Genomic DNA, 14088 nt, shown 5'->3' on the forward strand with positions numbered 1-14088 from the left:
ATCATGAGATAACCCAAGGACCCACCCAGCCACCCTGCCGAGTTCTGGGGCATGGAGGGGGTGAGTTGAGGCGATAATACCTTGATGGATGATTGAGGGGGTGAGTTGAGGCGATAATACCTTGATGGAGGATTGAGCAAGCTCAAACAACCCAACTAACGAGAGTTGAATCTTGGACCTACATAGAAAAACCCAAAACCTTGGTACAACCTTACCAACCATTTGAACTTTAAGCCAAAGTCCACTTATTTTCAATTCTTGAATAGTAGCTTCTCCTCTAAAATGAAAAAGATTCCAATTTATCTTTTGTCCTTGAAATTTGTATAAGAACGCTTAAATGTAATTATGTAATTAAAAGTACAGTTAAACAAGACGATAAAGACATAAGATGGTTTTGATTCCGCGTCTAAACATTTGAATGTGCAACATAGAGACAAAAGGGCATGATACCCATTTTATTCGGTATATGCGGCTCTCCAAACTTTTAAATGGACAGGAAAATGTTAGGATAGATAGCTCATATATTCATATTTATATATATTTATTTGCTGGAATTTTTCGGAAAAACCTATAAAAAATGGCCTATATATTTTAGCAGCATTGGATTCAAAGAACAGAGAGCCCGGAGGATCATTGTAAGGTGTTCATTCCTCTCGAGGGTTTTATACTCAACCAGTTACAAATGGCTACAATACCTGCTGCTTCCCTGCTATCTTTATCTACCCTATGCCCCAGAGAATGGAATTCCTTGAAAACATCATCATTTGTACCAAGGTGGGCTAATAACAACTGCCTGAAACAGGTTGTTTTGAAGCAATCTGGGAAAAAATATCCTTCTTGGGCACGAGCTAGCCAAATTACAGGGTAAGTTGATTGCTACCAGAATTGAATTGATTTTAGTTTTGACGAGTAAAATCTGTAACTTTTCAGGGAAAAAGACGTAATCAACCCTTTTCTTTTACCGATCTGATCCAATGTGTTATTATCCATTTCACGCATTGTGCTTGAAACTCATGAGTTAATTGGATGAATTTTTGCGTCCAGGCCAAATTGGTCTGTAAATCCCATCAAAGTGCAGTAGCAGCAATTTCTTCATTGTCCGAATTTCTACTGGATAGTGGCTACTTGTGTAGTTGTGCCTAGCGTGTTCATATTTTGGGAAAATTAAGGGAAGTGTTATCAGTGAGGTTGTGGTGTAATTGAAATGCGATGCACTGATCGAGTGCAACAGCCACTACCTCATACGTCCAGACAGCCTGTACACTCGTGCCCACTCAAGATGCTCCACATCGACCCACGATTATGTGCAGTGCAGCTTCGTCCAATCTTCTGTGTGGCTTTTCACGCAGATTCCCCAAGCAACGCTGGGTGGCTTTTGGTCCCTTAGATTGCTTGGTATCATGGATGCCATTAAAATTTTCTTCCAATATACGGGCGGCCCTATCTTCAGCTTGACACCACATATCACATCTATACCACATAATTAGGCCAACCATATGAGCTTGACATCTGTCACGCTTTTTCTTCATGATGAGTGCACCATATGCTTAGGACATCTGTCAGCCCTCTGTTGGAGGCTTTAACTGAACACTTCTTGAATGAAATTCTGTCCTGTACCAAATACAGGGAAAGAAGTTCATACCGGCAACATAACTGAATATACAATACAGGACAAGGCATTTGGCTCCTTGTCAACTTCTATGGAAGGTTTGTTTTACACTTTTCACTTGTCACTTGCTGTTAAGTAGATCATGCATTTCAACGAACTTAAACAGTGACTTTGTTTTGCGCTAGTCCTAGCAATGCTGGATATATTACATTCTTTTGAAATAAAGAGAGTTTCTCCGGATATGCACTCGACGTAGTGTTAATCATGTCCACCTTGTCACCTATCACATAGAGACCTTAAGTATTACTCCCTCAACCTATAGTGTGCACGAGAATATGTGTAGCCAACTTTTGACTTCCGTAACCCTCAATTAGAGTATGTTTCATTTATATAGTCTTACATAGGTAGCTAAGTTGACCTAGGTGGCATCCACCGCATAACTATTGTACATGCTCAAGGTAGTGGTTAGTTTGTTCTCATTGAAGACTTTCGGAGGCTTGCCCCTTGAAGTGGTTTATTATTTTGAACAATTATCATATTTTTGCAATATATTTCTTATAATATTGTTTTCTTATGCAACTTATTTCATTACAATTTGTATCAAAGCATGATCTTGGAATCCGGAAAGGAAGAAACAAGGCAATTTTTTTCAGTTTAGCAGGTCAGTTTATGAAGTGCATATCTTTTTCAATTTAAAGAATTGTATTTTTGCCATTTGGAGGTTTAATCAAGGACATATTGAAGCAATCACAATACAGATTTGAGATCATTTAAAGCACATTTTAAGGATTTATCATGAAATTTAAGTTTTTCACCAAATTCACTCCCAAGGCTACAAATTAGATAATTTATTGGAGGAACTTTGGGACTCTATACTCCTTTAGCTGTCCCTCAATGCTCACGGGAATCAATTAGCATTGATCTTCTTAGTAGCCTTCCTACCACCAACGCTAGAATAACTTCGTGTTTGTTGTGGTTATCAAAAAATGATCATCACGGGTGCTTGCAAAAAGACTATCACAACAAAAAAAATTGCATCATATTTTTTTCAACCATGTTTGGAATCATTTTGGGCTTCCAACATCTATTGTATATGATTGCAATCCCAAGCTTTTTAGCACTTTTTTGTAAACTCTTTGGATTATGTTAAACACTCAACCAAATCACAAGCAAAGGTTGTCAATTACTCATCAGTGCATCTCTTGTACATACACAATGGTGCTCACTTATTCACATGTGACAACAACTTATTGTACATTTATCTTACCTACAATAGAGTATTTCACAACTCTATGGGGTACTTTCCTTTCTAGACTTGTGTTCGGTTCAAACCAATGGCACCCCTCAACAACAGAGATATGTGCAAGAAAAGGAAGCAGGTAAGGCACAACACTTTGTCTAGTGCATTTAAGACCTTCAACACCAGAGATATGTGCACGAAAAGGAAGCAGGTAAGGCACAACACTTTGTCTAGTGCATTTAAGACCTTCATCAAGTCCAACAAATTCTTGAATGACAACAATAAAAGTAAAAAGAGTGCCATGGCACCCACCCATCACACACTCATCTATAGAAAGACTGTTTCTAGGGTCCTCACTAAAAGATGTAACCATTGCACTATGCTCCTTGGACAATTCTGTGTGTTGTTGGTTAGAATACCTTTGTTCTCAAGATTCCTCAGTATTTGGGTTTACATAGCTTTCCTCCATTTTTTGAGATAGCACCATCCCATAGATCTCAATCTTGCCCACGCTAATCCAACTATAGAAGATGCCATCATGATGTCATGATGACTCAACCTCATTCAAGCACTTTGACAATTTGTATAGTCATATGTTGTGTTGATGTTATAGCAGCAGGAGTTCTCTTTCCACCTTATTGCTGTATTAATTATTATAAACACTTTATTCATTTCCTAGTTATCGCTGTCGTATTTCTGCAATCTCTTTATTTACTACAACTGTTTGTTAGTATTCCAACAAGTGATTATATTAGTTAACTATCGGGTTGATATCGAACCCCTTGCTTTTGACCCCCTGATTAGAGTCATGTCTGTTCATCGTTTGCTTTAGATGGGTATATAGTTTCCTTTGATCGGGGATATTGGAGGATGATTGTCGGTATTGATATGCTGTGCATATACTTGTGATGCCTGTGAAATATATATGCTGTGTGGTCTCCGTGGAATATATATGCTTTACATAAGCACCCAACAAACTCTAACAATCAAATTGAATATATTGGAGAAAACTAGCGCTTGAGGAAGAAATCGATATCTTCAGCATATTGACATATTGCTTCAGATTGATACTCATTAAAGAGATCTTAATTCTGAACTTAAGCTTATTTAACTTCTGATCCAAAACTTAACATGTTGACAAGGCAAAGTGTTATATCTAGAACTGTTGATTTTAAGGTAGTGCTCGTTAACCACAGACAAACATCAGATCTGTTGCCTTCCCAACCATAGACAATAAGCTCTTATCGTCACCCCCGAGTATGCTACATAAATTTCTCAACATCAATTGATCTGCTTGTACATGAATTCGATCTGCCTGATTATGATCGAACTTGTTGTCTTATCTCTATTTCAAAGAGGGAAGACCACGTCCATATATATCCGACAAAAGGAGATATCCAAGATTCGGCTCTTATGAAGGAGGCATGACCTTCATGACGCATCGCATGCCTTCAAACGAGGGGTGGTGGACTTTAACCAAAAGTTGGCCCCTTTGAAACAAATCTGATAAGTCAAACTCGATAATGTATGTTTAATCATTAAACCTGATAATGCATATGTGACTTAATAAAGATATTAAGGGATTAATATAAGTTATAGATTCATCAAATGTGTAAGGCCAATAGGTCATTCACACATTTGATCTCGCTGAGTCAGCCTATAGGATTTCTACCGACGCTATATCATCAACACTCCCTCTTAGCTAGGGAGAAATCCTTTTTAATCTCTACAAGTCACATCACCTCATCGTGATGACTAACATAATGACTACACTCATGTGAATGAAAGAAGCTTATCACCTCATTGTGATAGCATATCACCTAATCGTGATGTTTGACCACAATGGCTACTCTCAGAGGGTGAATACACACAAATGCTAAGTCATGGAGTCTCTCACATGACATCCACCATACCTACTCGCAAAAGGTGGATCCACCATACCCTACTCGCAGAGGGTGGAATCAGGGCTGGAATCTCAAACTTCTTTCATAGAGAAGAATGCACAACAAGGGCTGATACCTCAAACTTCTCTCACAAAGAAGAATGCACAACAAGGGCTGAAACCTCAAACTTCTTTCACAGAGAAGAATGCACAACAAGGGCTGATACCTCAAACTTCTCTCACAGAGAAGAATGCATAACAAGGGCTGAAACCTCAAACTTCTCTCATAGAGAAGAATGCATCTCCACCATGCCTACTCGCAGAGGGTGGATCCACCATACCTACTCACAGAGGGTAGATCGAGGGCTTTCACCTCAAACTTCTCCCAGAGAAGAATGCATTAACAAGGGATTGCACCTCGAACTTCTCCTCACAGATTAGAACTCATTAACAAGGGATTTCACCTCGAACTTCTCTCTCTCAGAGAAGAACTCATTAACAAGGGATTGCACCTTGAACTTCTCTCTCACAGAGAAGAACTCATTAACAAGGGATTGCACCTCAATCTTCTCTATCTCAGAGAAGAACTCGTTAACAAGGGCTTTCACCTCAAATTTCTCCATCACAGAGAAAAATGCATTAACCAAATCTTCATGATGACGTGGCTCCCTCTGAAGTTGAAATGTCAGGCTCCCTCTGAAGCTGAAATGTTAGGCTCCCTTTAAAGCTGAAAAACAAGCTCCCTTTGAAGCAAATATCAACCTTCCGACCTCTTCGTCCAAGGTTACTTCTGACGATATGTCAAACTCCCTTTGAATGCTGATTCTTCCTCTACGAAGAAATGCAAGCAATCTTCCTTCCTTGAATAGAGATTTCTCAGTGCCAGAACCTTGGGTAGAGTGACCGCCAACGAAAAGCATAATTCTGGCAGCAGTGCTAGGCACACAAGCCCCAACTAGCCCCGTGGCCACGCTGAGAGCAGTGCCAGTGCAACGTGCAGCTCTTGCATCCGTCTGTGCCGCCCACGGATCCTTCTCCAACTCTTCCAAAACCAAATTCAAAGTGAATTTACATTGGGAAGATGGCAACAAGAATCGGGCGATGCTCTGAGTAGAGAGGCCATCCTTGACGTTGACTACATCGTCAACAAATTTGCAGATAGCGTCAAGCGTTCTATCAATCTGCTGCCGCAAATTAGGATTGGGAGCAATACTAGACATACTGAGCCAATAATGCTCGACCATGCGGCCCTCGTCCAGATTGGCAATCGAACCAGCCTCAAGCTCTTCCAAGGCCTTAAAAGCACTTTGAAACTTGGGTTTCATCGCCTCCACGAATTCATTCGTAAACCCCATTCAGTTGACATCGATATACAATCTGAGCTCCTTGTGCTGATAAAGCCGATCCAAGTACCGATTCCATAGGGTTGTGGGCTCCGTCTCTAGCCCTTTCTTCTTCTACAAAGAATTTGTATCGAGCACAGAAACCTCTCCAGCCACAACAGCGTGAGTTCGAGTCACAAGCCGACATCTTTCAACGCTGACAATGCCAAGATTTGAAATCTTGGGCGAAATCCTGTGACTGGGCAGCATGCAACTTTTTGCACAGGTTGTTGTTTGCGTTTTCCCACAACATTTCAGGCGCAAAGGATTTTGGGCCATCATACTTGTTCTCGAGGCCTGGGGAGACTCGATCCCCTAATTGCCATCTAATTTGTTTAGACGCCTGACCGACGCCACTGTGAAGGGCGGAGGTTAGCGAGTGTAATCGCTGCATTATCCTCTGTAGTCACCTTTCGATCTGGAAGAGATCTTAAATCTACAATTGTTTGTGATTGAATTTCCCTTGAGAGCACAGGATCTACCTTCAAGCGGTTAGGCTCTATAGAAGGAACCCGCTCGGATACCATGTTGATTTTAAGGTAGTGCTCGTTAACCATGGGCAAACATCAGATCTGTTGCCTTCCCAACCATAGATGATAAGCTCTTATCGTCACCCCCGAGCAGGCTACATAAATTTCTCACCATCAATTGATCTGCTTGTATATGAATTTGATCTGCTTGATTATGATCAAACTTGTTGTCTTTTCTCTGTTCCAAAGAGGGAAGACCACGTCCATATATATCCGACGAAATTAGATATCCAAGAGTCGGCTCTCATCAAGGAGGCACGACCTTCATGAAGCATCGCATGCCTTCAATCGAGGGGTGGCAGACTTTAACCAAAAGTCGGCCCCTTTGAAACAAATCTGATAAGTCAAACTCGATAATGTATGTTTAATCATTAAACCTAATAATGCATATGTGACTTAATAAAGATATTAAAGGATTAATTATTAATATAAGTTATAGATTCATCAAATGTGCAAGGCCAATAGGCCATTCACACATTTGATCTTGCTGAGTCGGCCTGTATCATCAACAAGAACAACTCAACACCTAGTTTTCTTCACTAACGAGTAAGGATAGATTCAATGGAGACCATCACTTCTCAAGAAGGGGCAAATTGTCCAATTGCAACGACCACTAACATTTGTGCAGTCCATGTGTTTGTTTCCAATCAAGATGTGCCACAATGAGCCACGGTTATGAGTAGCATAACTTGTTTGCACAATCTTTTGTTTGACTGTTTATGTGTGCTCCCTTCACATAGTTGCGCAACACCATACATTGTTATCCTTATCTTCAAATCAGATACATTTAGTTATGTCAAACATTGGCCACATTCGTACTAGATAATCATGCCAATCGTACAAGCTTGACATCTGTTGTGTTCTTGTCCACATGGAGAGTGCACCATACACGTATGACATCTGTCAGCTCTCTATTGGAGGCTTAACTGGTCACTTGTTGTATAGATGCCTAACTTACCACCAGCGTAGCTGAATTTACAATATTTTATAAATCTTCTTTCATGCAGTAGAAAGTTTTCCACCTTCACTTTCTGAATGTGCATTTGGATCCTTGCTTAGGATTCTTTTCAATTCTCGTAGGAATATTGACTAACCTGCAGGTTTTGTCCATTGAGTCTCTTCAGGTTAGATCAGACTATTGTAAGGGCATACCAAAGTATTCGAATCCTTATAGGGCTGGGTCCTTCTTCTCAATGTAACGCATGGATTAAGCATTTCATAGGGCTGGGCCCCAAACAGGAAACTTGTAACAAGTTGCAAGTTAAGTAGGGCCCCAAATTGGGCGCCAAAGTGCAAAGTGAAATATGTAAAATAAAGGAAATTAGTTAAGGCCGACTTAGAAGACTTGAACATGAATCTTGTATATAAACAAGATTCATTCTACACAACAAACATCCTTATCAAGTGTGATCAGCCTTATGCAAGAACAGTCAGCGAATCAGGCATCTTAGAGAGCGAATCCATTAGACAACTTGCAAGGCAAGGTGATGCATTACACTTCAATGATCTCCCTCTTCAATTGATGTCGATATTCTGCTCTCCCTGAAGACACACTACAGCTGCATATGCTAGGTTCAGTCTGCCCTAGATTGGCAACCAAATCAGATAAGAAGCCATGGGGACTAAACTTTTTGAACAACAGGTTAGAAGGAAGCACAAATCTGATTACAGCCTCTATACAGACCTAGGGCTCTGATACCATGTTGATTTTAGGTAATCAGATGTTAATCTAGTTACTTAAGTTATAAACAAATTGAGAATAAGAAGAAATAACAATAAGAACACACAACAAGTACCCTGGGAAAACCTCCCTCTTGGAGGAAAAACCCAGCATGAAAGATTCAGATCAGATTCTTAATTATGAACAGATTACACAAATCAGATTACTTATGTGATTTGGTTGCCAATCTAGGGCAGACTGTTCTTGCATAAGGCTGATCGCACTTGATAAGGATGTTTGTTGTGTAGAATGAATCTTGTTTATATACAAGATTCATGTTCAAGTCTTCTAAGTCAGCCTTAACTAATTTCCTTTATTTTACATATTTCACTTTGCACCTTGGCGCCCAATTTGGGGCCTACATAACTTGCAACTTGTTACATGTTTCCTGTTTGGGGCCCAGCCCTATGAAATGCTTAATCCATACGTTACATTGAGAAGAAGGACCCAGCCCTATAAGGATTCGAATCCTTATTTATTTTCCTCACTAAGTTACAATAAACTAACACTCCCTCTTAAGTAGGGAGGAAAATAAATACATAACCATATTCACATGGACAATCCCATGGCATGAATAATTACAATGTTTAAGATTAGGGCCCAACCCTAATAGTACAATCAATATGATTTGATCACACAATTATATTACAATGAACCTTTACATGATCTTCTCTTGCAATGCTTGCAGAGGATGAACCCAACGCTTCATAACTTTACACTTTCCTGGGGACCTGCATTTAACACCATGATCTTTCATCATGCACATCCATAGAGGATGACAAAGACCTTTCCATATGCACACCTGCAATAATTAATTCTCAAAGATATATATAACCATACAACATAAATCATGCACAACCGCAGAGGATACATAAGCTTCTTCACTGAGAAGAACAACCTATCACCTTGCACAGCGCAGAGGGTGAACTCACCTTGCACTCCGTAGAGGGTGGATTCACCTTTGCACTCCGCAGAGGGTGAGAGAGAACTGCCACCTTGCACTCCGCAGAGGGTGGATGATACACCCAGTGTATCATAACCAAAACACTTGTTAGTTTCAACATAGAATATAATAAAGTAAAACATTTGCAATAATCAAGTAACACATTTATCAATTCCATCATTAGAGCAATAGATCACAATGATTAGAAAACAGCAATAAGATTTTCCTGAGATAAAGAGTATTTTAAAGATGTCATGGGACTCCCTCTAAAACCCTATCTAGAAGATAAATCCACAACAAATTTTTGACTTAAAGTTGGAACCAAACTTAAATCTAAAACAAAATTTAACTTAAGGATGGATCAACAAACCAATAGATCAAAGGAGGAAATCTTCACGATTGTGAGGATTTGATACTTAATTTATGTTTGCATCTTCTTGCTCATCTTGAATTTGACAGTCCCTTGCAAAGTGGCCACGCTTGTTGCATCGGAAGCATCGGATGTGGGATATGTCTCTTGGTCTTTTCTTTGAAGGAGGGGGAGGAGAGCTGAAATCTCTATTTCTCTTGAAATTATTCTTCTTCCAATGGCTGCCTTCCTTCTTAGCCACGAGGACATGTTGCTCATCATAAGGGTTCTTAATTTTTCCTTTCGCAGCCAACCGAGACTCCTATTGAATGCAATCTCCCATTAATTGATCAAACTTAGGACGCTCAACTCTGGCACAGATTCCTTGAACAAATGGTTCCCAAGAGGGAGGAAGACCATTTAGGGAAGTCATAGATAAGTCACTGTCTTCAATGCTCTTCCCAATGGTGGCAAGCTGATCTCTTAGCTCAGAGATTCTCATGAAGTAAGCAGCAACAGGTTCTTCTTTCTCTAATTTGATTTAGGAGACCTGATTCCTTAAGGCAAGGATGTAGCCGGTATTGTTGACTTCGTACATCTTTTCCAATGTAGAGAACATCTCCTTGGCGGACTTCTTCATGGAGATGGATGGCATCAAATGATTTTTGACGGAGCCTATTATTATCCTTTGAGCTTGGAAGTCCTTCTTCTTCCAATCTTCTTTCTCACTTGCACCCTCAGGTTCCTTAGCATTCTTGCTAACATATTCAACTAGATCATTCAATGCCATCATTATCCTGACCTTCCAAGAAGAGAAATTTGTGTGACCTTCCAACCTATCTTCAAACCTGATATAAGAAGCCATGGGGACTAAACTTTTTGAACAACAGGTTAGAAGGAAGCACAAATCTGATTACAGCCTCTATACAGACCTAGGGCTCTGATACCATGTTGATTTTAGGTAATCAGATGTTAATCTAGTTACTTAAGTTATAAACAAATTGAGAATAAGAAGAAATAACAATAAGAACACACAACACAAGTACCCTGGGAAAACCTCCCTCTTGGAGGAAAAACCCAGCATGAAAGATTCAGATCAGATTCTTAATTATGAACAGATTACACAAATCAGGTTACTTATGTGATTTGGTTGCCAATCTAGGGCAGACTGAACCTAGCATATGCAGCTGTAGTGTGTCTTCAGGGAGAGCAGAATATCGACATCAATTGAAGGGGGAGATCACTGAAGTGTAACGCATCACCTTGCCTTGCAAGTTGTCTAATGGATTCGCTCTCTAAAATGCCTGATTCGCTGACTGTTCTTGCATAAGGCTGATCGCACTTGATAAGGATGTTTGTTGTGTAGAATGAATCTTGTTTATATACAAGATTCATGTTCAAGTCTTCTAAGTCGGCCTTAACTAATTTCCTTTATTTTACATATTTCACTTTGCACTTTGGCGCCCAATTTGGGGCCTACATAACTTGCAACTTGTTACACGTTTCCTGTTTGGGGCCCAGCCCTATGAAATGCTTAATCCATACATTACATTGAGAAGAAGGGCCCAGCCCTATAAGGATTCGAATCCTTATTTATTTTCCTCACTAAGTTACAATAAACTAACATACCAAAGTTCAATTCCTCCTGGATGCAATAAGGTGGCTTGCACTATAGTGGAAATGTGGTGAATTGGTGGAATGAAGACCATGGGGTATATTTGAGGGTGACTTAGATTAAGGTACCTAGTTTAGTGAGTTACCTTTAATGGTTGTCTAGGTTTAATTTGGTGCACTTGATCGTGACTCATGTTTATTGTACACTAGAATGTGGCTGGAGTTTATTGTACACTAGAATGTGGCTCAAGCTTATTGCCACCCCATGTTGAAGTTGGATTGCTATGTGATGCGAGCGTTAAGTAGAAACACATGTAGTGCTTTGTGTAGCTTGATATTTGGTGTTTCAACTGATCACTACATGTGGTGGCTGGGATGTTCTTATCTAAGATTCATGTTTGTCATGTCTGCAAAACACCTTACCTTTTTCCTGCCGTTTTATTTATTTATATTTTATAAAGTATTGTCTTTAATTTTTATTGTTGTGTCAACTCTGGATAAAAATAAGCAGCAATTTAATGATGCAGCCGTTCAAATTAGAAATCAGAGCACTAGTTGTAGAGCTATTCAAATGGAAATAGAAAGAATAACTAGGAGGTCTGTGTTTTTAGTATTTCTTGTTAATCATTGAAAAGAGTCATGCACCTAAGTCTTTATATGCAATATGACTCAGATCTAATGTGGTCAGCTTAAGCAGGGATTCTTCCCACATTAAATAGTTCTATTTGGTACTGCTGGCCTTGAAATTTGCTCAGAGACACGTCTCATTGAATTTTATTATAATTAAATCATAATAGGTAATTTCTGTAATAGAAAACGGATGCTTTCCACTACCAAATCAATGCCCTATTGATTATCATTTAATTCAGGGCTGGACCTTTATAAGAATACATAGTTTTATGCCATGATAATGTACTTTCATTGCTATGTTGCCCTTTCACTCACTTTATTTGGATACCCATCCATATTTTGCATGTTCTCTTTCTCTTCAAATTGAAATTTTGATGCAGATTTTGATGACTAGTCTACCTTAGGCTTCAGCACTTGTTATCTTCAAGGATCACCAGGCACGAACATCAAGATAATGTGACATTGATAACATGTTTATTTGTCATAAATGAGATATTATTTTGTTATCAGGAGGAAGCCAGAATTTTTCCTTTGCTTCTAAACAGTAGCAGCGGTCTCAATCCTATAAAATATGTGAATTGCATTTGGATTTCCTATATTTGCTACATTCTGTACAAGACTTTATGTTAATTCTCTTTTCCCATAAATACCTCCAGTTCATTGGAAGAATAAATTTTATTATTATTTGGAGTCTATAATGTTAGTCTTTGTTGACGTGTATTTTATACACAATCATACACAGAATAAAATACCTAAAGGCATCTTATCCTCTCTTGAGAAAATAGTCTCTAACTGCTGAAGATTCGCGTAAGGGATCAGTTAGGTAGACTCCAAGGTTCTTTTTGGTAGGGTCTCTACATGTGGACAAGCTCCAGTGGTATGATGTGATTTGCTGGAATCACAAGGGGACTTACATTGAACTTCCGATCTGCTTTGCTGGACACAGGCTCTTACTAACTTAGATTAAAAAAATGGAAAAAGGATGGGGTGAAGAGAGGATCTAATCCTAATACGAAGAATGTAGGAGCAATGACTTGACTTTTGATGAAACTCTAACTAGATCTTGTTTTGACATCAATGGAACATCTACACAAGGCTAGTGCGATCTTCTAGGGAAGCTTTATGATGTTCAAATCATCACCGCAGGCATAGATACCATCCAAGTTGATGCATATCAATGAAGAGGCGACAAATTGAAATTGAGCTTAAGCTGAACGATTCCAGTCGACTACACAAGGCAAGTTTGCAATCAACAAACTGCTAGTAGTATGGATGTACGAATTCCACCATCAATCAATCACATTTCCTCCATTCATCTAATCATCTACCATCTAAGATTGAAGACTCAACAAGAAACCATGCAAATTGCAAGAAAAACGACATATTTCACCATTACTTCAATGAAAATGGAGTTTGTTTACAATCAATGGCAACAATTTCTTGCCTTGTCCTCCTATTCTACTCTAATTGCTATTCTATCAATTTCTAAATACTCTCTACCTACTAAATGCCTTCAACTATTTACAACTCTCTCTAATCATCCTTTACAAATGAAATGTTTGGGCTTATATAGTGCCCACAATACAATTTGATGGCTTAGATCAATTCAAGATCAATGGCCAAGATTCAACAATGAAAACCCTAATTAGGGTTTGTTACAACTATTACATAACATTTAATGTTTGACCAATGATAAAATTGTATTGCTTGGACACATGTCCCTTTTAGAAAAATCGACCAATGGATAGCCGGGGTAGGTACATCGGAGTTTGTGCCACCTTCCATGAGTTAAGTACATTGAATCTGGACATGCTGAGATGGACTTCACTGATTGGAGAAGTGATGACTAGGATGCCACCTCATCTGACACTTGTAACTTGGTAGATATTCATCTTGATATTGTTGAGAAACTTGCTTTAATTAATTCCTCTGGATCTATTTGCTTCTTCAACGAGCCCTTGTTCTAACTCCTTGTGTCCTTGATGTGCAGGATGATGATGTACCTCGCCTTGGAACGCTGGATTGAAAGAGGGCGCCCATGTCCTGGCTTGATCGTCCTGGCGAAGACCGTCCTTGATCCGGCTTGATTTTTCTTGAAGAGATCTTCATTCGATGCCTACACAACATTTCAAAATTAGTAATACGATTTAGCAATACATAACATAAATTAGAGAGCAAATTTTAGGAAA

At 39.2% G+C, this 14088-nt stretch overlaps 1 protein-coding gene across 2 annotated transcripts in view; it reads left to right on the forward strand.

Annotated features, from left to right (window-relative positions):
• Positions 1-499: 499 nt before the first annotated feature.
• The window catches only part of LOC131029483 (putative glucose-6-phosphate 1-epimerase), a 45803-nt gene continuing 32214 nt past the window's right edge, over positions 500-14088 (forward strand). The window contains exon 1 of one of the 2 annotated variants that reach the window (XM_057959983.2): positions 500-864. In XM_057959983.2, the coding sequence (XP_057815966.1) occupies positions 683-864 (182 nt within the window). In that variant the 5' untranslated portion in view covers positions 500-682. The remainder of the gene's footprint in view (positions 865-14088) is intronic. The other variant, XM_057959984.2, reaches the window with a different exon arrangement.

Source organism: Cryptomeria japonica, chromosome 4 (genome assembly GCF_030272615.1).
Source record: "Cryptomeria japonica chromosome 4, Sugi_1.0, whole genome shotgun sequence".
NCBI classification, from domain to species: Eukaryota; Viridiplantae; Streptophyta; class Pinopsida; order Cupressales; family Cupressaceae; genus Cryptomeria; species Cryptomeria japonica.